General features: G+C 38.0%; 2 protein-coding genes across 5 annotated transcripts; one reads left to right on the top strand and one right to left on the bottom strand.

Annotated features, from left to right (window-relative positions):
• On the top strand, nucleotides 1–20,399 carry LOC115218621 (molybdenum cofactor biosynthesis protein 1). 3 transcript variants are annotated; one of them, XM_029788526.2, is made up of 10 exons: nucleotides 1–215; nucleotides 2,644–2,773; nucleotides 4,247–4,414; nucleotides 5,971–6,203; nucleotides 8,111–8,182; nucleotides 11,090–11,242; nucleotides 12,210–12,320; nucleotides 13,071–13,191; nucleotides 15,080–15,158; nucleotides 20,238–20,399. In XM_029788526.2, exons 1-9 carry the CDS (start codon nucleotides 117–119, stop codon nucleotides 15,133–15,135), a joined length of 1,143 nt encoding a protein of 380 aa, XP_029644386.1. In that variant the 5' UTR covers nucleotides 1–116; the 3' UTR covers nucleotides 15,136–15,158; nucleotides 20,238–20,399. The 3 variants fall into 3 exon arrangements, 2 of the variants coding, with proteins under 2 accessions (XP_029644386.1, XP_036364072.1); XM_036508179.1 differs by lacking the exon at nucleotides 1–215 and adding an exon at nucleotides 752–785 and having other exon boundaries at nucleotides 2,634–2,773; XR_003882244.2 differs by lacking the exon at nucleotides 20,238–20,399 and having other exon boundaries at nucleotides 13,093–13,191.
• LOC115218622 lies at nucleotides 16,883–26,685 on the bottom strand. Of its 2 annotated transcripts, none has more exons than XM_036508180.1 (2): nucleotides 25,559–26,685; nucleotides 16,883–17,138 (listed from the first exon to the last, which is right to left on the bottom strand). In XM_036508180.1, the coding sequence occupies exons 1-2, from the start codon at nucleotides 26,426–26,428 to the stop codon at nucleotides 17,127–17,129; spliced, it is 882 nt and encodes a 293-aa protein (XP_036364073.1). In that variant the 5' UTR covers nucleotides 26,429–26,685; the 3' UTR covers nucleotides 16,883–17,126. The 2 variants fall into 2 exon arrangements, with proteins under 2 accessions (XP_036364073.1, XP_029644387.2); XM_029788527.2 differs by having other exon boundaries at nucleotides 25,555–26,685.
• Between the last annotated feature and the right edge of the window lie 1,057 nt (nucleotides 26,686–27,742).

Consider the following 27,742-nt stretch of genomic DNA (forward strand, 5'->3'; position numbering starts at 1 on the left):
TCCGGAACAATTTAAAAGGCGGAATGTTTATAGATTTACACCGTTGTCTTGATGTCAATGAATAATCATGTGTTTAGGTCTGAGTTGATTAAAATCAACTTTTGTGAAACAACTAAATGTTGCCGCATCTGTATAATGGGAAGAATATGATATGCATATTTCGGAGAGCCTTCTGGCCTACTGCGCGGAATTATGCTTTATTGCGACATTTACAGGTAAGTTCAGTTTAATAATGAGTCTGTTGTAAAAGTTAATGCTGAATGTTTTAAGTTTCAACTTTTCTCTGTTTGCAATGTTAGAACTTGACCGAATTCTTCAAATGAAGACTGAAAGAGTAATCTTCTGAAATTAAGAAATTAATATTTTGTTAACTATTTATTTAAAAAACACTTCCGATTTGTTTCTTTGACAGAACATCTTTGTCGTTTGTAATTATATAATTTTCAAGGTGGAAGGTGTTATTATGCACTAAACTGCGACACTAATTAATTTAGTTTTAAGCTTCGAATCAAGACAATTACGAAAAGAGCAAGTGTCAACTGCTTGCGTACTTCATTAATAGAATTCCTTATAAATGTGTCTGATGCGAATGCAGTTTCGCACCTCTCCTTGAAAATGCAGGGGTTTTTTTGTTTTTTTTTTAAATTGGGGGTAGAAAGGGCCGGGTAAAATTAACAAAAATTTTTTTTTTTGTATATTCGTAATCTTCGACACCTAAAACAAAGGTTTCCGAAAATGGTTAACCATTTTGGAGAGCCTTCTGGCCTTCTGCGCGAAATTTTTTAAGGAAAGGTGCGAAACTGCATTAACCCCTTGACTCTTTATTCTGAAAAGATTCTAGAAACAATTTGGGATTTTTTCATTCCTCTTTTATAAACTTACTTGCGTCTAGGGTACTTTTATACGGACTGTCGCTAAGTCCCTGCAACCCCTGCGGTCGCAGGGGGCCTCCGCGGTTGAGAGGTCCCACGTTAAGACCAAGGTACATAGATTAGCCATCTATGTACTTTGGTTAAGACGTTAACTGAAAATTTCAAACCAGACGAGTAAAAAAAATACGGGGGTGTACCGTAATGAAAGAAAAACGAAAGAAATCCAAAACAATGAAAATAAGCACAACTTCAACAGAAAGACAAAAAAGAAAGGAAGCAATGGTGAAGAAAGGTGGGGATGTATACATACATGCAAACATACACACGCAGGCATACGTACATACACACTCACACACACACGACTGGCTTTTTTCTGTTTCCGTCTACCAAATCCATTCACAAGGCTTTGGCCAGCCCGGGTTGATAGATAGATAGATAGACGTGTGCCAAACATACATACATCTCTTAGTCTCTCTGTCTCCCCCCCTCCCTCTCTCTCTCTCTCTATATATATATATATAACGTTGTTGAACAGCTGCTGGTCACTTTGTACCCAGAACAGTGTTCTTTGACCTCCTAAGGCAATAAAAACTGGAGACAAAATTTTTTCTGTACCAAAAACAAGGCTCACGCGCGTGCACACACACACACACAAGTTTGTGTTTTTGTATGTATCTATCTATGTACATATAAAGATGTTCTTTTCTACTCTAGGCACAAAGCCCAAATTTTTGGGGGAGGTGGGGGCAGTTGATTAGATCGACTCCAGTATGCAACTGCTACTTAATATATTGACCCCCAAAAGAATGAAAGGCAAAATCGACCTCGGCTGAATTTGAACTCAGTATGTAGACAGACGAAATACCGCTAAGCATTTTTATAGGAATACAGATATTGTTTGCTCACTGTCACCAAGCATCTCAACTATTGTAACTATTTTGTGATCGAGGTATTTTATTTTGATTGAACATCAAGTGAAGAAAAGATCGGGCCAGTGAGATGGTGGAGAGGCCACTAAGCATTTTGGGACACTCATATTCTCTCATGAGTCCAGATTTGTTGTATTTCCTGACGGTGATTGAGTGTGGGTTTCTTTAGCCGAACTGCTAAGTTACAAGGACATAAACACACCATCAGTTGTCAAGTGATGTTGGGGGGACAAACACACACACACACACATATGACAAGCTTCTTTCAGTGTCTGTCTACCAAATCCACTCACAAGGCTTTCATCAGTCCGAGGCTATAGTAGAAGACACTTGCCCAAGGTGCCATGCAGTGGGACTGAACCCAGAACCATGTGGTTCATAAGCAAACTACTTACCACACAGCCACTCCTGCGCATATATATATATATATATATATAAAAAATAAAAACTCTAATTAGTGTTACACTTATGCCTTGACAACCGATCAGGGCTGAAGTATTTCCTGACCCTGAAAGGGGTAATATATGATCAATGACCCATTCAGTTTCTATCAGAGAATGGTAAAACATGTTTGTGAAAGAAGAATTTGTGTGCTTAAACAAAGAAAAGAAAAAAACATGATGGGCACGTGCTGTAATTTGTCTCCTTTATTCCACTCTACCAATATTCAAATGAGGTTTGCTTTGGAGTTTGTTTAATATCAAAATGAACCTCTTAACCCTCACCCTGACAGGAAGAGTTTATTTCATTGAATTTCTTTAAAAACGTTTTTTTTTTTTTTTTCAGTTTCTGTTTGAATTTAATTTCATTAATTTAGTTGAATTGGTTGAATTTTCTTGCAGACAGTTCCATTGAAAACAGGGAATTATTTTGATAACAATGTTCTGCCTTTCTCTGCTTTTCTCACTGATAACTATGGCAGACAACACACATATCTACGGATATCTTTAACTGAAAGATGTAATTTTCGATGTAAGTTCACACTTTAAAATATTCCACATTGTTTTGTGATTAAAATGTGTAATTAAACAGTTTTTTTTTAATGTTTCATTTATGATTCATTTATTCGTTAAGGTCATTACTAACAGACCATCACCTTAGAGACAACTGCTGTCAGCTCTTCCTTTGTGAACTTAAATATACTTCAGAGTAATATGTTGATTGTATCATCTCACCAATGTGCTGGTGGCTCATAAAAAGCTCCCACTACACTCTTGGAGTGGTTGGTATTAGAAAGGGCATTGAGCCATAGAAAACTTTCCATATCAGACTGGAGCCTGGTGCAGGTGACCAGTTTTCAGTCAGCACCATGGAAAGCGAACATTAAATGATGATGATGATGATGACAATGTGTGAAAACAGTTGTAGTTATGGGAAATAAAGAATGTCATTCAATCTGTTTTCTCTTATCGGTTTCTTTATACACACACACACACACACATATATAGCACTCCCTGACTGGCTCCCGTGCTGGTGGCACGTAAAAAGCATTATCCAAACATGATCGGTGCCAGGCCTGCTTGACTGGCACCTGTGCCAGTGATATGTAAAAAGCACCCGCTACACTCTGAGTGGTTGGCGTTAGGAAGGGCATCCAGCTGTAGAAACTTTGCCAGATCAGATTGAAGCCTGGTGCAGCCGCTGGCTCTCCAGACCTCAGTCAAACCGTCCAACCCATGCCAGCATGGAAAACTGACGTTAAACGATGATGATGAGTAAAGCTAGAAATATTCCTCTGTAAAGTTGATTAGTTTGTGTGTTTTGTGGTATTTTCTTTTGTAATCTTTGCTCAGCAATTGTCAACATAATTTTATAATTTATTCTGGGTATTTATTGAGAGAAATAACATGTAAAGTTGTGGCTATGCCTAAGCTGAAACTCTCCTCTGTTTGTCAGGCCTACATGTTTTTTGTAGGAATAATGTAACAGAGGGGGAGGAGGAGGGCTGCACCGTCACTCAGGCTCATGCTCATTATGGCTGAGCAGACTGGAGCCATGTGCAATGAAGTGCAACACTCAACCACACAGTGTGCACTGCTTGGTCCATGATGACAACCGATGATTTTACGATCATGAGGTGAACATCCTAATCTCCTAATCACTGGACCACACACACACACGTGTTGGGGCCACATAAAAAGTGTAGTGCCACATAAAAAGCACTTGGCACACTCTGTAAAGTGGTTGGCGTTGCGAAGGGCATCCAACTGTAGAAACCAATCCAAAACAGACAATGGGACCAGGTGCAGTTCCTGTCAAACCATCCAACCCATGTCAGCATGGAAAACAGACGTTAAATGATGATGATGGTGATGCACATATAGCAATACACATGCAACACATACTCACACACACACACACACACACACAGTTATATATAAAAGTGAGATTAAGATGTGAACTGATTGATTTTCAATTGATTTAGTGAAACTTTGTATTTTGCAGGTCAATACTGCATGCCTGAATCTGGTGTGGAGCTGACCCCGAATAAAAATCTTTTAACGACTGCAGAACTGATCCAAATCACTTCCCTGTTTGTTAATCAGGGCATTAAAAAAGTTCGTTTAACTGGAGGAGAGCCATTGATTAGAAAAGATTTAATTAAAATTGTTGGTGAGTTTCTCTCTGTTATTGTTATTTAACCCTAGGACAGGCCTGATCCAACAGACATACAATCAAATGTTCTATAACAGTTTTTTTTTTTTTTCTTTGCTGGCATAATGTACCTAGAAATGCGTTATCTGATGTGTCCATCTCATTATTAAGACTCTAAGGTATGATAAGAGGACAATTTGGTTGCTATTTCTAGCAAGTTGAGAAACCAAGTAGAGGTTTCTTTGTTAGTTTAAGGAACAGGTTTTTTTTTTTTTGCCTAAGATTATTAAAAACCTTATCTGAATCCTGATATTTCTGAACACAATTCTGTTGTGGTTTTTGTAGTGCCAACCCAGCTCTGATCCAGTAATTCTCTGGCTTAGGGATAGTCAACTGAATGACCAGGTGGGACCCACAAATCTGTTGCTTAAAATATATTTTGCTTTTATCTACCTGAGAACCATGCTAGACACATCAACACAATGAAAAAAAATGGTGGTGATGTTCTTTCTACTGTCTGTCCAGTATAGTTGTAGATTTTGGTGGTGGTCACAGTGGAGGTGGACATGCTAGACTTGGCCTGAATGCAAGAACATTTCTATATGGTCATTCAGCCAAGTTAGATTTACCTGTAAAATTTCAAAATATATTAAATAAATGTTAGGTATGGCAGGAAATGCAATTTGATGGTCATGGCTGGAATGTCTGTTGACTGATTTAAGTCTAATACGAACAGATGTATATACAGTCTTGTCATGTGTCACAGTACTTTTATATGTTGATAGGAGAGTACTCCTGTAATCAGAGAGCATGGTACTCTTCTATTCCAGCAATCGGTGCTATATGCACAATCTGTAAATGATTATTTCAGCTTATCCGGAAGGACTATAATTATTATCATCATTATATGTGGCAAGCAGGCAGAATCATCGTTAGCATGTGCAGTGGCATTCCTTACAGGTTTACATTCTGAGTTCAAATTTTGATGAGGATGACTTTCATTCTTTCAGGGTCGATTAAATAAGTACCAGTTGAGCACTAGGGTCAATGTGATTGGCTAGCCCTCTCCCTCAAAATTCAGGCCTTGTGCCTATAGTAGAAAGGATTATTATTATTCAAAATTAGTGACACTGATTGTGAGGTTAAAGTGTTGGCTTTATGACCATAGAGTCATAAGTTCAAATCTTATGAGCATCATTTTGTTGTAACCTTGAGCAAGGTACCTGACTCTACTTGCTCCAGTTCACCTAACTGAACACAAAATAAATCAATTGATTGATTAACACATAGGATGCACATTAGTTTGTACAAATAATAATAATTTCTCCAAAATATAAACCAACCTCCACAAATATGGCAACACGAATAATGTAAGGTAACAATAAATATGACAAATAAACCTGTGACCATATTAGTGTGAATTTATTTACCAAAAATAGTTTGGAAATTGAGTTTGTGGTAAGAAACTGGTTTATTACTATATTCTATGTTTTATTGGAATAAAGAAATGATTTTGAAAGAGTTTTTAATTCCTCAGGAATTTGATGTTTTTTTGTAATTCTTAAATATTTCAGAAGAACTTCATCTCCTGAAACAATATGGTTTGGAATTTATTACTATGACAACCAATGGTGTGATTCTTCATCGAGTTGTGGAGAAGTTAAAAGAAGCTGGCTTAGATTCCCTGAATGTCAGTCTTGATAGTTTAATGCCACATAAGTTTGCTTTCATTACCAGAAGGAATTGTTTAGATAAAGTCTTAAAGAATATAGAGGGTGCTTTGGCAGCAGGATTTTCTCCGTTAAAGGTAAGGAAATGTCAATGCAGAATGTTTGAAATTTTTTCTTCCAAATTTAAAAAACAAATGTTTATGGCTTAGTAATAGCAGGAATGACCATTTTAGTGATGGGGGCTCCTAGGCTGGCAGGGCAGTTTAATTCCAGTATTTGTGACAGAGTAGATTCTGCTAGAGACAGGTTGTGGCATTAAACTGGGCCAAAGATTTGGTTTGCTACCAAAGAATAGGTACAGGCCATATGATAAGCTTCAGCATAGTTTCCTTCTATTACAGTTCACTTGCAAGGCTTGTCTCACCATGAGCTTATGATAACATGCACATAGTTAAACTGTTACACACACTAGAATTGAACCTGGTACCAAATGTTTGCCAAAGAACTTGCCCAACCATGCTTAAATTCATTATCACTTTAATTCCTCTATAAACTTAATTTATTAAAATAGTTCAGAGGGAAGCTTCTGTAGACACAGTGCTAGTAAACATATGGAATCTGTGAAATTTGTAGAGTTGTTACTTACCTTATTTACATTCGACAGATATTTGTCCTCATCTTTTTTGTTGTTAACACAATGTTTTGGCTGATATACCCTCCAGCCTTCATCAGGTGTCTTGGGGAAATTTCAAACCTGGGTTCTCATTCCTAAGGTATTTTTTGATGTTATTATTATTATTCAGGTTACAACCTGGAATCGAACTCGGAATCTTGGAGTTAGTAGCCCACGCTCTTAACCACTACGCCATATGCCTGTGGGCATAGTGGTTAAGAACGTGGGCTACTAACCTCAAGATTCCGAGTTCAATTCCAGGCAGTGACCTGAATAATAATAATAACATCAACAACATCGAAAAATACCTTAGGAATGAGAAGCCAAGTTTGAAATTTCCCCAAGACACCTGAAGAAGCCTGGAGGGTATATCAGCCGGAACATTGTGTTAACAACAAACAAGATGAGGACAAATATCTGTCAAATGTAAATAATGTGAATAATGTACATAATTCCTCATCTCTTAGATATAGAACTGTATTGTTAGAGTTATGAGAGAGAGAGAGAGAGTTCACTTGATGCTCCACCAATTCTGTCAATCCACCACCCTGGGGGAGACAACTACAATGGTATGGTGATGTAATACAAATGGATGGTATACCCCTGGGTGAACGTATACCATATCTACCATTGGTGGATGGTAGTAGAGGAAGAAACAGGAAGTGAAGTTGGGTCTAAAAAGTATTGAGTTTCAAAAACAAGGTGAAAGAGGAATGGTAAGATGCCATGATATCAGACTTGTTCCATTCTGGTCACAATTGAACTCTAAGAATAAAGGATTATAGATAACTTATTTTCTTAGTGGCTTTGATCCCTAGCCTGTGGCCATCCTTTGATCCCTAGCCTGTGGCCATCCTTTGATCCCTAGTCTGTGGCCATCCTGGGGCACCATTTTGAAGGGTTTTTAGTCAATCATATCAACCTTAATATTTTATCAATCTCATTAATTGTGAACCATTAAGTTATAGGAAAGCCTGCATGTGGTGGCTTGACTTTCTCGAAACAGCAGCCAAATCCCCTTCCTCAAATTGTATCCTACAATTTAAAAAAGATATTTTTAGTAATGTAGTCATTGATACACTTTCTGAAAAGATGGGATGGCCAAGATTGGCTTGGAGTTAAACCCATCACTACAATAACGAGTTTTAAGAATTGTAAACACAAGCACTGATGCTAAAACACACACACACACACACACACATTCACTTCTGCACAGTTTCCATCTGTCAAATGGCACTGACAAGGTAATGGTCAAACCCTAGGCCACAATAGAAGACGCATGGTGGGATTGAACCGAGAATCATGTCATTGTGAAACAAACTTCACCGCATGGCTGTAACCGATTTGATTTTCTGTTCTAAATCTTTGCAGATCAATTGTGTTGTTATGAAGGACCTCAATGATGATGAAATCTGTAATTTTGTGCAGTTAACAGAGAAAATGGTGAGTTGATTTTCATTTGTGTTTATGATGATGATGGCATCATTTCATTTCATTTCATTTCATTTGGGTTTGAGTCCATGCTCAGGCCAAGTCGAAGACTCCACCCTCAGAGTCTGGTGTGGTTGCCAGGTTGTATTCTCTGCTTAATTTTGACATGTGTAGTTAGCGAGTTTGAGTCAGTTTGTGCTCGTTGTGTATATCCTGGGAGATGGGGTTCATCTCTAATGGTGCTTAAGTATCTATCCAGTTGCAATTTGAATGATTCCACACTGCATCCTGATAGATTTCTGACATGTACCGGAATGGAGTTGAACAGTTGTGCTCCTCGAACCAACAGACTTGATTCTCGCAGGGTTTTTGCTGCCTGGCCAGCCTTTTTGTTGATTGGTGGCAGCTGGCAGCGTCTTCCGTGGCGCAGTGAGTGGTAGGTTTTGATACCAAAGTTTGGCACCTTCTGCTCTATCATTTTCCAAATGTATATAATTCGGTATCGCTCAAATCTTCTTTCTATTGAGTACATCCTCAAGGTTTTGAGTCTTTGCCAATAGTCCAGGTCCCTCGTTTCTGAGAAGTATGAGGTAAAATTTCTTTGGAGCGATTCTATCTTAGATAGTTGGCCCTTTGTTGTTGGTGACCACAACTGAGAACAGTAGTCAATCCTCGGAAGTATCATACTGTTCCAGAGGGTTTTCATTGTTGAGGTATCTCTTGATTTGAAGGTGCGCAAGATCCACCCGCTGTACTTTCTTGCAGTAAGACAGACTGAGTCAAGGTGTTCTCTGAATTTTAGGTTGGTTCCCATGTGGATGCCTAAATCTTTCACATACTGTTTTTCCATTATTTGTTGTCCTGATGAGTTTCTGTAGTTTGTTGTATTTTTCAGATCTTGATCTGTTCCGTAGCGAATTAGTTCAAACTTCTTATCATTGAACAACATATTGTTTGTTTCCTGCCATTTATATATGGTGGTCAGGTCCTTTTGTAAGGCCTCTGTATCCACCTCGTCTTTGATTTGTCTCATGACCCTGGTGTCATCAGCAAAGGATGAGACGTTGCTGGTTGTATCTTCATCTATGTCAGAGATGAGGATGAGAAACAGGATTGGGCCGAGTACTGTACCCTGAGGAACACTGCTGGTCACAGGTGATGGTGTTGAATGGGTTCCATTCACAGTGACTGTTTGAGTTCTATTTGTAAGGAACTCATGTATCCATGTACCAACTTTTCCTCCTACTCCTAGCTTTCGAAGTTTGTGACCCAGGGTGCCATGATCTACCTTGTCAAATGCCTTGGCAAAGTCGAGGTAGATAACATCTGTGTTGTATCCATTCTCTAGATTTTCTAGGATTTGGTCATGGTGTGCCAGTAGTTGGGAAAGGCATGATCTACCTAACCTGAATCCATGCTGGTTGCAATTCATCAGATTGTTGGATTCCAGGAACTCAACCAGTTTTCCACGAACTATTCTTTCAAAGACCTTGATAATGTGTGATGTCAGTGAGATTGGTCGGTAGTTCTTTGGTTTTGATTTGCTGTCCCCTTTATGTATTGGAGTTATGTGTGCTTCTTTATATGTATTTGGTATTTTGCCATTCTCCATAGATTCCCTCCATATCATGTAAAGGGGTTTCGACAATTGTACCTTGCAGTTTTTAAGTATCATGGCATTGAAACCGTCAGGCCCCGCAGCCGAGTGCATGGAGAGCTTGTCTATGGCTCTTGCTATGTCTTCTGGGTTGAAATCAATGTCGGATAGGGTAGGTTTAGTATGGTCGATATCCTTGAAGAATTTTCCTGGGTCATGGATCTTCATGGTTTTAGATGGCTCACTGAAGACACTTTCATACTGTTGACCCAACATTTCTGCCATTTCAATAGGGTTATTCACTACATCCCCATTTTGTCTCTGGAGAGGTCCTATTGTTGACTTGGTGTTCGAGTATTTCTTTGCAAAACTGTAGAAACATTTTGGATTTTTCTTGATGTTTTCTATGGCTCTCTTTTCTGCATTGTTACGTTCTTCATCATAGTGTTGTTTTAGATTGTCTTCTAATCTGTATATTTGGTCAAGGACTTTCTGTAATTCATGTTTTGATGTCAGCTTAGATGTTTTGTTTCTTAGTCTTGACCTTTTGCGCATCAGGATCTTACGCTCCCGTGGTACAGGTTTTTTTGTGGACTTGGTTTTCTTTAGAGGAACATTTTTTTCACATATTTCTTCGATCTTGTTTAAGAATTTCTTGTGTTTATCTGGCCCAGTAAGGTAGAGATCCCAGTCAATGATTTGTAACTGGTTGTTAATAGTTTCCCAATTTGCCTGGTGATAATCATACCTGCATAGCTTTGGCATGTCCTTTTGTTTAAGAGTTGTGACATTGGGCTCATTACCAATGTGTAAATGCATTTCAATAATATTGTGGTCTGAAAGGATTGTTGGGGTTGAGTGAAGGTCAATAAGATGAGGACCAGTTGAGCACTGGGGTCAATATAATCTATTTCTCCCTCCCCTAAAAGTTGCTGGTTCTGTGTCAAAAATGATCAAAAATTGTTATCATTAAGGTGTTGTGAAGGCAGCGAGCTGGCAGAATCATTAACACACCTGGCAGCATTTTATCCGTCTTTATGTTCTGAGTTCAAATTCTGTCACGGTCTTCTTTGCCTTTCATCCTTTCAGGGTCGATAAAATAAGCATCAGTTGAACATTGGGGTCAATATAATCAACTTAACCCACCCACTCCACCCAAATTGCTGGCCTTGCACCAAAACTCAAAAACCATTATTAGGAAGTCATGTTGGCAGCAATTTTTCTGGCACGATGGACGAAATTCTTAGCAGCATTGTGTCTTGCCCCTCCTCCAACTTTTAAGCCTTGAATTATTATCGAAAAATCATTGTTTCTGCTTTCAGAATTTAGACGTACGATTTATAGAGTACATGCCTTTTCAAGACAACAAATGGAATTTGAAGAAAATGGTTCCTTACAAAGACATGTTGGAAATTATTAAAAGAAAATGGCCAAACATATCAAAAATTAAAGATAAACCTAATGATACATCAAAGGTATGTTGAAAACCTATTCCTGGATTTTGATGTCTTTTACAATCAGGAGAATTTGGTTCTCAGTTATGTTGGTATTTTTGTAAAAGTTTACCATATTTTGTTTATTTTATATCAGAATTGGTGAACAATGGTTCCATTGGTTCCAAGTTTTCAATAGACTGATCATTGGTTCACTATTTATGATAGTGTGAAAGGGGAGTTTCTGTAACTCAGTGCAGACCAAACGTTTCCAGGAACTTACTTAAAAAGCAACAGTTTTTCAGTTTCTCATTGATGTTCCGTCAATATAATCAATATAGATCCTTGAAAGATATATATGCACAGAGACGCACACACACACACCTGTGTTGTATGGCCCTAATAACTAGGCCATGTATGATCATAAAGTTGTAGGTTTGATACCTGGACTGGATGGTGCCTTTTATCCTTGAGCAAGGTAATTCATTTCTTATTACTCCAGTCTACTCAACTAACAATGGGTACCAACCAAGTTGCTGGTACAGCTCTGTTCCTCCTGCAAAATTTTGGATGTTCTGTAGGGTCAAAGAACAGCCAAAAAGATGTCTTCTCTTGACTCCACAGGCACCTAAAACTATTAGCAAAAGCATGGAACCATACTTGGGAGACACATACATGGTTTATACACACACACACACAATGGGCTTCCACATAGTTTCCCTCCACTAGACCCCTTCATAACCACATAGTCATGTTGGCATCTATGTCTTTGTTTATTTTATTATTATTTTTAATTTTTAGAGATAATTTTACTGGTTTTACATTAAAAATTAGTTCACTTTTTTTCATTGCCTGCTTACATAGTTTATTGTTAGTTGTTGTAGTATGTTCACAACTTATTGGACTTTTAAATTTATTTTCCTATTATTTAAAAAAGAAACGTATGTTACAAAGAAAATAATTTTTCCCCGTAAAATGTTACGACTATTGTTTTCTTTTTTCTTTTAAGGCCTTCAAAATTCCTGGATTTGAAGGTCAAATAGGTTTTATTACTTCCATGTCTAACCATTTCTGTGGCTCCTGTAATCGTTTAAGACTTACGGCCAATGGAAACCTCAAGGTATCAACTTTATTTCTTTTATTCCTTCTTTTTATTCCGTCAGCTCCTGGCCATGCTGGGGCATCATTTTGAAGGGTTTTAGTCAATTACAATACTTAACTCATTTTATCCATTCCTATTTATCGAACGGATAGGTTTGTCTATTGAATTACGTCACCTAAGAGTTACCTCCCCTGAAAAAGTAAATCTGACAACAAACGTTCTTTTCTATTTTTAGGGACTTTAAGGAATAATTAACTTTATTTTGTCTGTTTTATTCAATTTTTCAACACTGGGATGGTTGTTGTTTCTATATATATATACATGTGTTTTGTGTCTCCTTACCTTGACATTTTGTGTGATAATTATAAAATGATTGTCACTGTCATTCTAGTAATATCATTCGGTTCCAATATTCTTCGAGAACGTCTAGCCACGAGGAAATGTTACTTTGCTTGGAAACAAGGAATAGTCTCTGATGGCTAATAAAACCAGTGAGAAATGGTGACCTGTTGCATGAAGGGTTGCTATAGAACCACTTTCTAGATTGTTGGGAAAATGGTGAGGCAGCAAAACCTAAGATAAGAGGGAATATCACAGATAGTAATTTGACCAAAGAATCAACAGAGGTCTGCCCAAGATGCAAATGAGGTCTGGATGGTATGAACATGATTGTAAAAGTGAGGTCTGCATCTTTGAGTTAAATTAGGTGATGTTTTGCATGAAATATGTTTAAATAAAAATTGTTGTTAACCTATTTCTAACATTCAGGTTTGTCTTTTTGGAAATGAAGAAATATCTTTGAAAGACATGATTCGAAAAAATGTTTCTGAGGAAGAAATCCTAAAGCATATAGAATTTGCTGTGAAACGGAAGCATAAACAACATGCTGGTGAGTATTTAAGCTGTATTTGCTCAGATTAGTTAAGACTTCTCTCACATTTATCCTAAGACGTGTCTCAAAGTTGTCCTAAGACTGAACTGTTGCTGTGACTTGGCACATCTTTCATAATCTTGATCTGTTTGAACTTTTAGGTGGTTGCTTGACCTGTTAGAAACAGTAACTAAACCATCCTTATATCACACACTATCATCTTAAAAAGAATGAAAGAACACTCTTGATATAGTCCTAGATTCATAATGCTTGGAACTTGTCAAAACAGTGATGGTCATATCTGGAATGTCTGTCAAATCAGAGCTGAATCTTATGGTTTTTTCCCTCAGGTTTCTCAGCTTCTTTCATATCTTCGTTTTAACATTAATTAGTATTAATTTCCGCCGAGGTGCACTTTGCTTTTCATCCTTGTTAACTGTAGTTTGCCCATTGCTCTGTTCTGAGTTCAAATGCCACCGAGGTCGACTTTGCTTTTCATCCTTTTGGGGGTCAATGGAATAAGTACCAGTTGAGTACTGGGGTCGATGTAATCAACTATTTCCCCCCTCCACCAAATTTCAGGCCTTCTGCCTATAGTAGAATGGAGGTATCCCCACCTGTCACACAGGAGACCAGGGTTTGATTCCCCACTGGGGAGGCATTGTTCATAGGTGCAAGAGTGACTGTGTGGTAAGTAGCTTGCTTATCAACCACATGGTTCCGGGTTCAATCCCAGTGTGGCACCTTGGGTAAGTGCCTTCTACTATAGCTCAAGGCTGAAGCCTTGTGAGTGGATTTGGTAGACAGAAACTGAAAGAAGCCCATCGTGTATATATATGTGAGTGTGTGTTTGTCCCCTCACCATCACTTGACAACTGATGTTAGTGTGTTTACTTCCCTGTAACTTAGCAGTTTGGCAAAAGAGACCAATAGAATAAGTACTAGGCTTACAAAGAATAAGACCCAGGGTCGATTTTTTTTCCAACTAAAGGTAGTGCTCCAGCATGGCTGCAGTCAAATGACTGAAACAAATATAAGAATAGAGAAAGGTGGTGAGCTGGCAGAATCGTTAGTGCACTTGACAAAATGCTCAGCTGTAGTTTGCTCATTGCTATGTTCTGAGTTCAAATGCTGCTTAGGTTGACTTTGCCTTTCATCATTTCGGGGTTGATGGAATAAATATCAGTTGAGTACTAGAGTCACTGTAATTGACTTTCCCCCTCCACTAAATTTCAGGCCATGTGTCTATAGTAGAACGGATTATTACTTTATTATTAAGGTGGTGAGCTGGTAGAATCGTTAGCATGCTGGAGGAAATGTTTAGCGGCATTTTGTCTGTCTTCACACTCTTCCATATTTGAGCCACCTAAATGATACACACATGTGTGTACCATTTGGGTAGATCAAATATGGAAGAGTGTGATAAAGTATTGATTGGTTGGCGTTAGGAAGGGCATCCAGCGTAGAAACACTGCCAGATCAGACTGGGCCTGATGCAGCCTTCTGGCTTCACAGACCCCAGTTGAACCGTCCAACCCATGCTAGCATGGAAAGCAGACGGTAAACGATGATGATGATGATTTTAGGCTTTTGGTAATTTAGTTTAAAGCATTGGCTCATTGTCAATGCTTAACATCTTTGAAATGACTGTTTCTGTTTGTTAAATTCTTCCAACCACGGAAGACACTGAGACTCGTGTTACTAATCAGAGATTGAAGATGAAACCATGTGATTGTGAAGTGAACTTCTCTGCTAAACACTTTTTCGCTGCTGCTGTAATTATTTCAAAATCCAGCTGTGTTGCACACCTGGAAAGGTCGTCTTCAACAAACCAAATCTGTATTCCACTTCAAATAATGCCTGATTATTTTCAGGAAGAATACATCAAACTGTTTTCTCTCAACAGGTGTTCATAATATAAAGAATATGAAAAACCGTCCTATGGTTCTAATTGGTGGTTGAGTGATATTGAATTAATATTAAAGGTAATTATTTTCTATATCTGTTTATATATACACACATACACACTCACTCTGCCCTTTATATTCTTGCAGATACCAATTTAAGAATGGTTCTAAAATCATTTGAAATTTTAGGATTTTTTTTTGTAAGAATAAATTATAATTTCTGATGAAAATAGTTAAAAATGGGGGAAATTTTTTTATTAATTCATTATTAAAATACAACAGAAATTTAATACTTATGTTTAAATTATTTCATTCCACTCTGATGGATGAAGGCTTCAGCATGTTGTTGCTGTGTTGGTTGTAGATTCATCAGATGCTCTTTTAGTGGTGAGCATCAGAGGAATGGGGAGAGGTAAGGTTTTGTAGGTAAGAATTTTTTTTTGTAACAGTGCAGTTCTGAGTTCCATCCCTAGCACAGTACAAAACCCAGAACATATCTTTTACAGGGGGAATTTGGCCAAAGACTGTGCAGAAGCCTGTTGTGTGTGTGTATTACACATATGCATATATTGCAAAGCATCTCATCCAAGCCTCTCTGCCAGTCCACCACCCAGGCAATGGAGGGTGTAGCTAAATATACAGACTCCAATACTTGACTGCTATTTTATGTCATCAACTTTCAGAGGAAGGAAAAGTTAATCTTGCCTGGAACTGTTTAAAATATTGACATGTTGTGCCATAGACTAAATCAACTTTGATGGACAGCAGTAATCTTTGCAGAAATTCCAGCCTTTATCTTAAGGCATTAAGAGGATAATTAAGTCAACTTATTCAGTTCCCTTCTTCAAACTCCTCCATCAATAACATTGATGTTGTTCAGTGGTTTTCATCTTCTGTTTTGAAGCAGAAGTCTCCAAAATATAACATCTAATATTGCCTGCTCTTCAGCGCAATAGCTGTGGCCAGTGAAGTTTATCTTGTGTTGAGCAACGATAGCTGAGAGGACGGTCTCCATAAAGTTCATCTTTGGTCTTGGGTTCTCACCATGAGCAATTTTGAGTCCTCATAACATGCATAGTTATGAGGGCTCAAAGGGGATTTTTGAAGGGCCTTCTTCATTCATAGTCCACTTCAAAACTTGAACTGGACCTGTTACAGAGCTAGTGGTATTATACAAGATGATAATGTAAAGCTGGGGGCTTTTATAAATAAGGCAGTAATTTATAAGGCTGTGGGAGATAATGAGTTTCATTAAATTGTTTGTTAGAACATTGACTTTTTACAAACATTGTGATAAATGTTTTTAACAATTTATAATTTAGAAATCCAACATATTCACTAATAGCCTCAACATGGTCGCTAGAAATAACAGCTAAACCTCCCTCAAACCCCATTTTTAAAACAGAATGTAGTCTAGACTACATTATGCCAGTGATGGGAGTGGCCATGGGTAGAATACCTTTGATTATAGATCTTCTCAACTGGGGCTGACTTGGGGCTAAACAACAGCCAAAAATGAATTCTTCAAGACAAAAACTAGATCCATCTAACTATAAAATAACTAAATTCAGTGAAAACTTCAGTTTCCACTCAGTTACAAAGCATTATTAGTTGTTTCATATCTGAAGACTTGGTACATGAATTTATTTATAACATTCTTTGCCATAATGCCTGTTGATTCTCCTCCAGGTCTTCCTTTAACTGTAGTTAGGTTTCATAGAGGACAAAAAAAACAGATTTCTTTCAAAAGAAACCAACCAGCCAGCCATGTGTCACAATCTGCTTTTATGGAAAACCCTGTGTTTATGTAAAACAATTTATTTTTATTAAAATTGAAACAAGCTATGGAAACTTTAGGAAATTTACAAATTGGTCATAATATCACAGTTCCTTGTGATCTTGATCTTGATGCCAAACTACTGGTTGGCATAAAGTCTCGGATACTGCAGTTTCTCTGCTTCTTCCGACTACACAGAACATAGAGGCTGAAGCTGACTGAAACCAGGGTTATTAGCACCAATAATCCCAGAATTGAGTAGACAATTGTCAGGTCCATTTCTGAAATGAGACAAAAAAAATTTGAGATTTCATCTGAAGAGATTAATTGGTATGTACTGGAGTCAGGTTTGGTAAATGAAGACAGTTCTAACAAATGCAGTAATATTTTATCAAAATAAGATTAGGCAAAGTTCAGATAGCTCTGACCCCTGCTGGCAACAAAGGGCCTCTCTCTCAGAGTGAAAGACAAATCTGTGTGCGAACAGCTATGTTGCATGGCAGTGAAACATGGGCTATGGTAGCTGAAGGCATGCATAAGCTTGAAAGAAATGAGGCCATACATGTCTCTACGTGTCATATTGTAAATTTCAGCTTTCCACTAGTATTCGTTTGTCTTTTACAGCTGCTGAAGTGGACTAAGCTGTTATAATGGAGACAGGTGAATGCAGATCAGGGACCAGGTTCTTATACCTGAAAGGCCATACACCAAAAGAGACTTTCGATGAGATGAAAGCAGTCATCTCATGAAAGCACCATCATACGATGTAGTCAAGCACTGGCATCACCATTTCAAATGTGGTCGGACATCGGTGGAAACTGCACCTATTCCTGGATGACTACATTCCACCATTGATGACACCACTATCCCACAAGTGGAAATTGCCATTTGGGAGGATCGCTGCATAACTATTTAGCAACTAGCCCAAGAAGTGAAGATAAGTGTAGGGTCCATGAAAAAAAATCATTCACGAGCATTTACACATGCGAAAGTTGTCTGCACGATGGAGTCCCTGGATGCTCACACCATTTCAGAAGCAGGAACAAGTCAATTGCTCTTTTATAAACGAGGACTTTTTTGGCAGACTTATCTCACAGGATGAAACCTAGGTCCATCACTTTGATCCTGAAACAGTCAAAGCAAGGTAACTCACCACCTCCAAAGAAGGCTTGTGTCCAACCCTCAGCAGGCAAGGTGATGTTCAGTCTTTTGGGACCAGTGCAGAGTAGTGATGATGGATTTTCTGGCAAAGGGCACCACAATTAACAGGGCATATTATGCTTCTCTGCTGCAGAAATTGCAGGAAACCATCAAAGCAGAGAGACAACACCCCAGTGTGCGTGTTGCCCAGATGAAAGCACACTCCTGCGGCTATGAAATCCTTCCTCGTCCCCATTATCTCCCGACCTCACACCATCTGACTTCCACCTCTTTCCAACCATGAAGGGGGGGGGGCACTTTTCGGATGACGAACTTATTTCCGAGGTAAAGTCTTGGCTCCAGATGCAACTAGAGATGAGGTCTTCACAGCTGCATAAGACAATGGGAGAAGTGTGTCACCATTGGTGGTGGCCAGGTAGAGAAGGACTAATAATTATGCCAAGTTTCAGTTATCTCAGTCCTTGGCAACTGGGTTAGAGGAAATCTTTAAAGAACACCCTTCATAGATTGTTATTTCAAATTGCTAAAATCTGAAATATCCTTATATAGCCAGTGTCTAAGCTGCTTTACCCAAATTTATTATTACATATGAAAGCATTGTTTAACAAATCAATTAAAACCAGAAGACTATGGAGACTCTTTCAAAGAAACCTTTAGTCAGAGGAATGGGTTTGTTTTGTTTTTTACCTCCAGCACTTACCTCATCTCTTTCAAGTGCTCGGTTTACTTGACATCTCTCGTCACAAATGACATATATGCATGTGTGTGCACATGTATGTAGTTGTGTGTGTGTATGTGTAAGAGTGTGTCATCCTTTGTTAATATTTCAAAAAATCTTTCTTAGATTCCCATCGTATATCCAAATGACTTTTTTTATCTTCAAACTTCAAGGTCAGGTATTTGTGAGGGGAAGAAAAGGTGAATAATATATTAAACTGTAACTAAGGGCTAGAGAGGAAGAGGGCCAGCAATAATAGTATTGTTTTTAAGGAGGTGGGCGGGGGGTGTGTTTGGCTGAGAAACTGTCTGGAGTGAGTCAAGAAAGGTTAAGTGGGTTTAATGGAAACTAAATTTAGTAAAAAAAAAAAACACAATGAAACACTAGAAATATTGAAGTTGCTCTTGTGAAACCGTTAAGTGGTATCAACTCCTGACTCACGACAATTCCTTGTTACCATTGCTGGTGGAATTGGTAGCATGCCAGGCAAACTGCTTGGCAGCATTTCACCTGTCTTTACATTCTAGGTTCAAATTCCACCGAGGTCAACTTTGGCTTTCATTCTCCTGGGGCATGATAAAATAGGTGCCAGTTGAGCACTGGGGTCGACATAATTGATTTCCCTTTACCCCTGAAATTGCTGGCCTTGTGCCAAAATTTGAAACCATTATTAGGAGATGGAAATGTGATGCCAGGAATGATATGATACTTGATTAAATGTCAAATAAGTTTTATCTCTCCAGGTTCTGAGTTCAAATCCTGCTGGAGCTGTCAATATTATACAGACATTCAAAAGGTGGAATAATTCACTCCTCTCAACAAATCTACTCTATAGAATTCATTTTTTTTATCTGTAAACTTTTTATGAATTAACTTTTAACTTCATTGGGGAAATTTCAAACCTGGGTTCTCATTCCTAAGGTATTTTTCGATATTATTCAGGTCACTGCCCTGAATTGAACTCTGAATCTTGGAGTTAGTAGCCCTGTACATTCTGAACTGAGCTGTAAAATACTTATTCTAATACAGAACCAATACTGGGGATAAACACAAAGGCCCACATACATATGACAAGCTTCCACACAGTTTCCACATACCAGATTCCCTCACAAGGCATTGGTTGGCCTGGGCATTATAGTAAAAGACATTTACTCAAAGTGCAGTCGAATGTAGAATATATTTTACAATATAGTCTTAACAGATTTATCCATTTTGGAGTTTATCATAGAATACTTTTAGTTTTGTTTGACATATATTGAGGCAGAGATACAATTTTGATAGAATCAATTATATTTAACTGATTTTTATTTTGTTCACTCTGGAAATATTAAAAAAAGAAAAATGGTTGGAATGAGATTTGGGTGGGGGTAAAGACAATGGACTGCACTCCCTTTGGGATGGTTTTTTTTTTTTTTTTTTTCTCTTCTTTCTCACAGGAACCTACCATATTGAGTACGAAGATTCTGAATCTAATTAATCCTCATTTATTTTATATTTTTAGGTAATTTAACAGATTTAATTAATGAAACAGATTTGATGATAAGTCAATCAAGAAGATTCTTAGCAGGATTAACAGAAAAGCTCCTATGGAGATTGATATGAATTCTTTATAATTAAAATTTACAAAAACTGATTACAATTAAAATATAGTTTTACACAAATATTACCTGATTTTTATTTTTACCAGTTTTGTTTTAATTTTTTTACTTTTGAAAATAAACTAAAGTGACTTTTGTTTGAGAGACTAAAGCCTAAAGGCAATTCTTGGTGCCTTACACAAGATATATTCTTTGAGAAGAATTCTCACAAACGGTTTCCTGTTCCTCTCTCCCACTTTTAGAAGCGTCTTGACATCAACCCTATGAAATCAGAGGTTGCTGGGTCAGTGAGTCAGCAGATGTTATTTCGGCCTTGGACCCACTTCAGTGTGGGGGACACAAATCTGTAGGCATTTGGCCGTTAGCCAACACACTAAACGCATCATAATTTCAGTTCTATATAATTAATATTGGAGAGATAATCATGACTAATCTCTGCTAATTAAAGCTAAACTATATAAGATTGTGGCCATGCTGGGGCTTTGAAGAATTGACATCAGGACTCTTAAGCCTAATACTTATTCTATCAGTTTCTTTTGCCGAACCACTAAGTTATAGGGACATAAATAAACCAACACTGGAGTGGTGGGGGACAAAGAGACCCCCACACACACAGCAGGTTTCTTACCATTTCCGTTCACCAAATCACTTGCTCAAGGTGCCATGCAGTGGGACTGAACCTGGAACCATGTGTTTGGAAAGCAAGCCTATAACCCTGAAGATATGTGCCTATAACCCTGAAGATATTTTGTTTTTGTGAATAAAATGCTTTCTTTCAATTAACTCTGAAAATGAGGAAGGATTTAGCAACAGTAATTAACTTCTTCATTAATAAAATGAAACTTGGAATATTTAATTATTCTCTAAAATTATAGGGTAACAATTTAGATATGAACTTTCCCATATAAATTCCATTAATGACGGGTTTTATAGTCTTGGAATCATGGTCTGTCCCTGGTGGATTAGCAGTAAAAGATTTAGTTTTTAGGGAAAACCTGCTGTTTTTATGAATTGAAACTTATAAACTTCACCTGTCGTCAATGAGGTGTGGAACATTAAATGTCTGAAATTTCTGATTGGTCATTTCTAAGGATCAATATTTGACACCTTGTAGTTGAGAAGCTTACTTCCTAAATGTAATTTTAGGTTCAATCCCATTGCTTGGCACCTTGGACGAATGTCTTTTACTCTAGCTCCAGGTTGTCCAAAGACTTCTCGTTCGATTCAATAGAAGAAAACTGAAAGAAGGCCATATTATATATTTCTAAGTATGGGTAACCTCTAACCTCTCATCAACTGGCGCAAAGCTCACCAGTTCCTGTCAAACCATCCAACCAATGCCAACCAGGAAAATGGTCATCAAATGATGATGTGTATGCTTGTCTTGCCATCAGGGGATGGTTAGAAATAAGTGTCACTGTCATACAAGCAATGAGATTCTTTTCCAGCCTTCCATGGAAAACCTGTTTGGCCAAAGGGAAAATATTAGCTTACTTAGAAACAGGTGAGGCTTAGTGACAGGAGAGGCAAGTCAATTATATTGACCACAGAGTATGACTGGTACTTATTGAGTAATATGGGAGATTCTACATAGTCATCCTGCTAGAAATAGTCAATTCTCCCTCAAACCTCACCATCTTAATGTAATCCCAGGTTTCCTATTCATAAGAAAAAGAGGTGGTCATGGTTGGAATGGATCATAGGCCTTCTACTTAATCAGTGTCGACCAGAGGCTAATTAGGAAGGGCATCATCATCCTCTCACATCCGTTTTCTATGCTAGCATGGGTTGGACAGTTTGACCTGGAGCTGGCCAGCTGCCCACTCTTCAATTGTCTGTTGTGGCATGGTTTCTATGACTGGGTGCCCTTCCTAATGCCAACCACTTTACAGAGTGTGCTGGGTGCCTTTTATGTGCCTCTGGCATGGGTGCATTTATGCAGCACTGGCACCTGCAAGGAACAAGCCTGTATGTGTGGAAGACAGCAGTTTTACTTGGCTCAACACATCTTATCCAGCCACATGGTTCCGAGTTCAGTCCCACTTGCATGGCACCTTGGGCTTATTCTTCTACTAAAGCCTCAGGCGAACCAAAGCCTTGTGAGTGGATTTGGTAGATGGAAACTGAAAGAAGCCTGTCATATATATATATATGTTTGTGTGTGTGTTTGTTCCCCCAACATCGCTTGACAACCAATGCTGGTGTGTTTACGTCCCCATAACTTAGCAGTTTGGCAAAAGGAACCGATAGAATAAGCACTAGGCTCACAAAGAATAAGTCCTGGGGTCGATTTGCTCGACTAAAGTTGGTGCTCCAGCTTGGCCACAGTCAAATGACTGAAACAAGAGTAAAAGAATAAGAGTACAGTAAATCACCCCCATTTCCTGGTCCCTTTTTGGCCCAGCATCCAAAGATCCTTTCTCACCACTTCATCAATGGACCATGAAGTGTAGAGACACTGGGGCCCTAGGTGCACTGAGGCAGAACATAAGACTGAATTGACAGTCGTTAGAGCATGAAATAGTAAACAACACTGATGAGCAAACAAGGAGCCCTCTATATCAGTGGTTTCTCAACCAGGGCCCAGACGACCCTTGGGGGTTCACATAAGGTCTTGTTAAAATTTATCTACAATAACTTGGTTATAATTCTACAACACGCAAAAAACTTTAATTTTTTTTAATAAAATGATTATAAAAAGACAGCAGGATTTTATTTATATATGTATATATATATATATTTTGAATGGCTATGAAGGTCCAGGAGAATCAAAGGGTTTCATCACTATCATCGTTTAGCATCCGCCTTCCATGCTGGCATGGATGGGACATTTTGACAAGAGCTAGCCTGCACCAGATTTCTAAAACTGTTTTGGCAAGGTTTTTACTGCTGGATGCTCTTCCTAACACCAACCACTTTACAGCGTGGACTGGATGCTTTTAAGTGGCACCTACACTGACAAGGTCACCAAGTAACTTGCAAGACAAAAAAAATCTTTCGAGGGAAGGCATTGGAGGATGAAAGGCTATAGTGAGACAGAGAGACAAAAACAGGTGTCTTGCTGTAGAGGTACAAGGTTACCCAGCTGGAGAGAGAGATCAGAAATGAAGACAGAAACAGATGCGTTGCCATAAAGGAAATACATGGTTACCAAACCTGAGGGAAGAGCAGGAGAAGGAGAGAGAGAGAGTGGGAGACAGCAGGATAGAGATGGTGGCAAAATGCCAGGCATACACTCACAAGGGACAGGAACCAGAATATAAATTGGATGGTTGAGTAAAGGAAGAGAGATATATAGATAGTGGCAGGTGCCAGGGCACACCCTTGATGTTCAAACGCTAAAATATAAGTGGCAGGATATTGCGAAAGAAGCGTGATTAAAGAGTGTGAAGGATGGGGCGAAAACCTGGGTGTATATATAAAATGAGGGAGGGCTACTGGATAGCAATGATACAGAGGAACAGGGCCGTGAGGACAGGATTGGGGAGTGGGAGGTAGGCATAATGTATGAAGGAGGAAAGGTGAGGAAGAGAAGTAGATTGGTTTGTTGGGGTAAGGTGTGTGAAAAGTTTTCTTGTTGTGTGTGGGTGGAGCACACAGGTTGGGGGCTAGCAGACAGCAACAATACAGTGGGACACAAAAATGGTTAAGAATCATGCAGAGTCTACATGGTTGCTGGACCAGCAAAAAAGTGTAGCCAAACATTTCTTCAATATCCTTTTGTCTTTAAAATGGTTAAACATTCTGCAGAATGAATTCTAAACATTCTTACAGTCATCTTTTATCCCTTTGGGAGGTGTGTGGGGGTGGGGACGTCAGTGAATTAAGGACCTGATGGTAAATTTGCCTCTTCAGTTCTCCAGAATTACATTTGGGAAAAGAGTCATACACATCAATATCCATGTTTAAGATATCAGAAAGATTAGAGGTGAATCAAAAATTTTAAGTATCTAGGTCAAATGAAAGAGACTTGTGGAAAAATGGCACATAATATGAAATTACTGAAACTTGACTAAATCTAAAAACTCAACATAAAATCTTCTCTACAACTTCTTCATGATCTGTTAGAATGGTTCTCTTCCTGACATATTTATGCATTGTGCAGTTAAAAAGTAATTATTGGAATTAGTTATTACTCATTTTGCCCCACTTTTAGACAATTTTTGAAAACTGGAAAATTAAGTGAAAATTAACAAGTAAAAAATACAAAGATCTGGAAATAGAGGTAACTCGAGTGTGGAGTCTGAAAACAGAAACAATCTCTATCATAATAGGTGCATTAGGTATAATAAAAAAACATTCAGACAAATACATAACAAAAACATCAGGACTAACAAGGATATATAACATACAGAAAATAGCACCACAAAGCACCGCACACATCCTACACTTTCAATACAGTGAAAGTAAGAGCATCACAACAAACCACAGCGCATACCCCAAGGCACATAGAGCTGCACGCGGTAGAGCAATGGAAAGCATGTGATAAAAAATAAGACTACTGAATAATAATAACATACAGGGTGGGCACGACTGGAGTATCTTTGACAATATGCATCAAAACTGACGAAGAGGCTAACGAGCCAATGTGGTCGCTTAACCTGCTAAAGATAATAGCCAAATTTCGGGCTAATGAAGTTTTGCACCTCACTTTGAAAAATGCAATTTTTTGAAAACATTTTTCGGATTCCTACGTTTTAGGTGTCGGAGATTACGAATAGGCAAAAAAAAATTTAATTTCACCCCCACCCAATTTGAATTTTGAATTTTGTTTACTTTAACGGCATCGTAATTAATTGACGAACATGTGCAAAAATATTCAAGTGAAAAGAATTTGCGTTTTACTTTTGTTTGCCTTAAATAATCGTAAATATAATTTTTTTTTTCGGATTCCTACGTTTTTGATGTCGGAGATTACGAATATGCCAAAAAAAATTTTTTGCATATTCTAAAACATAGCAATCCGAAAATTTTTTTTCAAAAAATACATTTTTCAAGGCAGGTGCGAATCTGCATTAGCCCCCACCCCAACCCCCGTCCCCAAGTTATACCCAAATCCCTGCTTACCATTCTAATAAAACAACGACACGTTGGATAATGTAAATTCTGAGAGTGTCTATTGAAATAAAGGAAACTGTTGTGAATGAGAATGGGAACTCAGTTGCAAACTGGAAAACAAGAAATTAGGTTTGTTTCCAGAAAATAAAGTCTTTCACTTACCTACAGGTATAAGAATACCGGTTCCAGTTCCTGCTGGATGAGGAACAGCGACGGCTTTGTCGTAATTTATTTTTATTTCCGTAGAAATACTAATGCTGTTTCTGTTTGATTTACTTTCGACACCGTTCACTTGTATTTCGTGTCTTATGATGTTGTAAGCTGACTTCGTGTCGTTCTTGCTTTGAATCCCTGATGTAACATCGACATTTAAAGGTTCTTCAGACTGGAACTGCTCAGAATGGTTCAGGTTGATCAACGCAGCAGGGCTAGACATCGCCTCTTCGTGATTGCCTTTCGTATTTCGGTCGTAGTTGGACAAGGTTTGTAATTTTCGGCAGCAAATTGAGTTTAAACACGTCCGTTGGTCGACAATTATGCGCTCCACGATCTCCAAAATTCTTAAATTAATTTTTCGACAGTTGAGTTTAGTTCTTCGTGCATCAATGATTTCTAGATCAGGTAAATGGCTTATATTAAAGTCTAATTGTTTCAAAGGTGTTTCTTTTATCGACAATGTCGCATACCCCGGGTGGCTCCTACGAAACTGTAAACTTTGAAATGATTTCTTATCACAGTCAATGAGTTTTGACTGCTCTCTCCAAATGCACTCGTCTTCAATAAATATCGTCGTTCCATGGACACACGTATGGAATAAAATCGTTAAGAAGAACAAACTGAGATATTCATTAATCATGATAGAATTAGTAAAAATAACTGTGAAAACGAAGGAAGTGAATTGCAAAATTCCTCTCCAAAACGATGTTGACCGTTTCTTTTTAAAGTTATTGTGCAGAATGAAGAATATAATACAAATGGTAAGAGGGGGAAAAAAAGTCATATTTTCGACTGGAATCAGAGAATAAATCTTACACATTGTGATGAGTAATAGTTCCTGTTTTAAGAGTCAGTTTCCGAGTGGAATAACCCAGTAACACATAAAAAGACCACAGAAGGCCATTTAAAAGACAGGAATGACGAATTAAAAGATTACAAACCGAATACTTGATAAATTATTTTTCTTTTATGTCAGTAAAACCAGTGGAACAAATGTATTTCAGTTATTTATGGCCTGTTTAGTGTTTTTTAAGGGACAAAGTTCTTATCATGTCATAGTCCTGAAGAGGATTTCATGCTGGGAAATGAATGAACACCACACATTCCATTCTCATTTCCCTTAAACTATCCGTCCTTTGTGTCTATACAAGAAAGAAAAAAAAAGGATTTAACCAACTTAACCTCACCAAGCAGAGGTTTGAGGAGTTCATTACTTTCTATGAAGGAAAAAAAAATAGAAGAGGCGCAGTTATCGTCACGTGGTTAAAAAGTTTGTTTCGTGTCCACGTAGTTCCGAGTTCGAATCTCCTGCACGGTAACCGCGCAAGTGTCTCCTACTGTATCTTTTGGTTGGCTAATACTTTAAGAATGTAATTTAGAAAACAGAGACTGTGTAGGAGATGATCTCGTGTGTATGTGTGTACGGATGGGGGATTATATATTTAATTGAGCCGTTTGATATTTAGAAATCATTAAATAAATAGAAGGTTGACTAAAACCTTTGAATACTCTGACCTCAGCATGGCTTCCGTTTAAAAACTGAAACTAGTAACTAAACTCCACAATTATATCAAATATATTTCAAGTATGGTAACACTTTATTTTATCTAATATAGTTTTTACAACAAAAGCCGGCGAGCTGGCATTCATCTGTCTTTACGTTCTCAGTTCAAATTCTTCCGAAAATTCACTTTGCCTTTCATCCTTTCGGGGTCGATAAATTACGTACCAGTTGCATACTGATACGCCCAACATGAATTATCTTTTTCTTTTACTTGTTTCAGTCATTAGACTGCGGCCATTCTTCTTTGAAGAATTTTTAATCGAATGAATCAACTCCAGAACTATTTTTTAAAGCCTGATTATTCTATCTGTCCCCTTTGCCAAACCGCTATGTTACAAGGACGTAAATAAATCATCACCGACTGACAAGCGGTGGTCTCACGCGCGCGCACAGATATAGATATATATATGCCCGTAATAAAATTTCCTCTGTATTAACATCTTAGGTTTCTTAGTGTCTTGCCCCTTTAACTGGTAATTAAAATCATGATTTAAAGACTTCCTCTACCCTGCCTCTTTTTATAGACAGTTACTTATATCCAAAAGACTTCTCCCAATGTCTTATTTCCTC

This window comes from Octopus sinensis, linkage group LG13, assembly GCF_006345805.1.
Source record: "Octopus sinensis linkage group LG13, ASM634580v1, whole genome shotgun sequence".
NCBI lineage: Eukaryota > Metazoa > Mollusca > Cephalopoda > Octopoda > Octopodidae > Octopus > Octopus sinensis.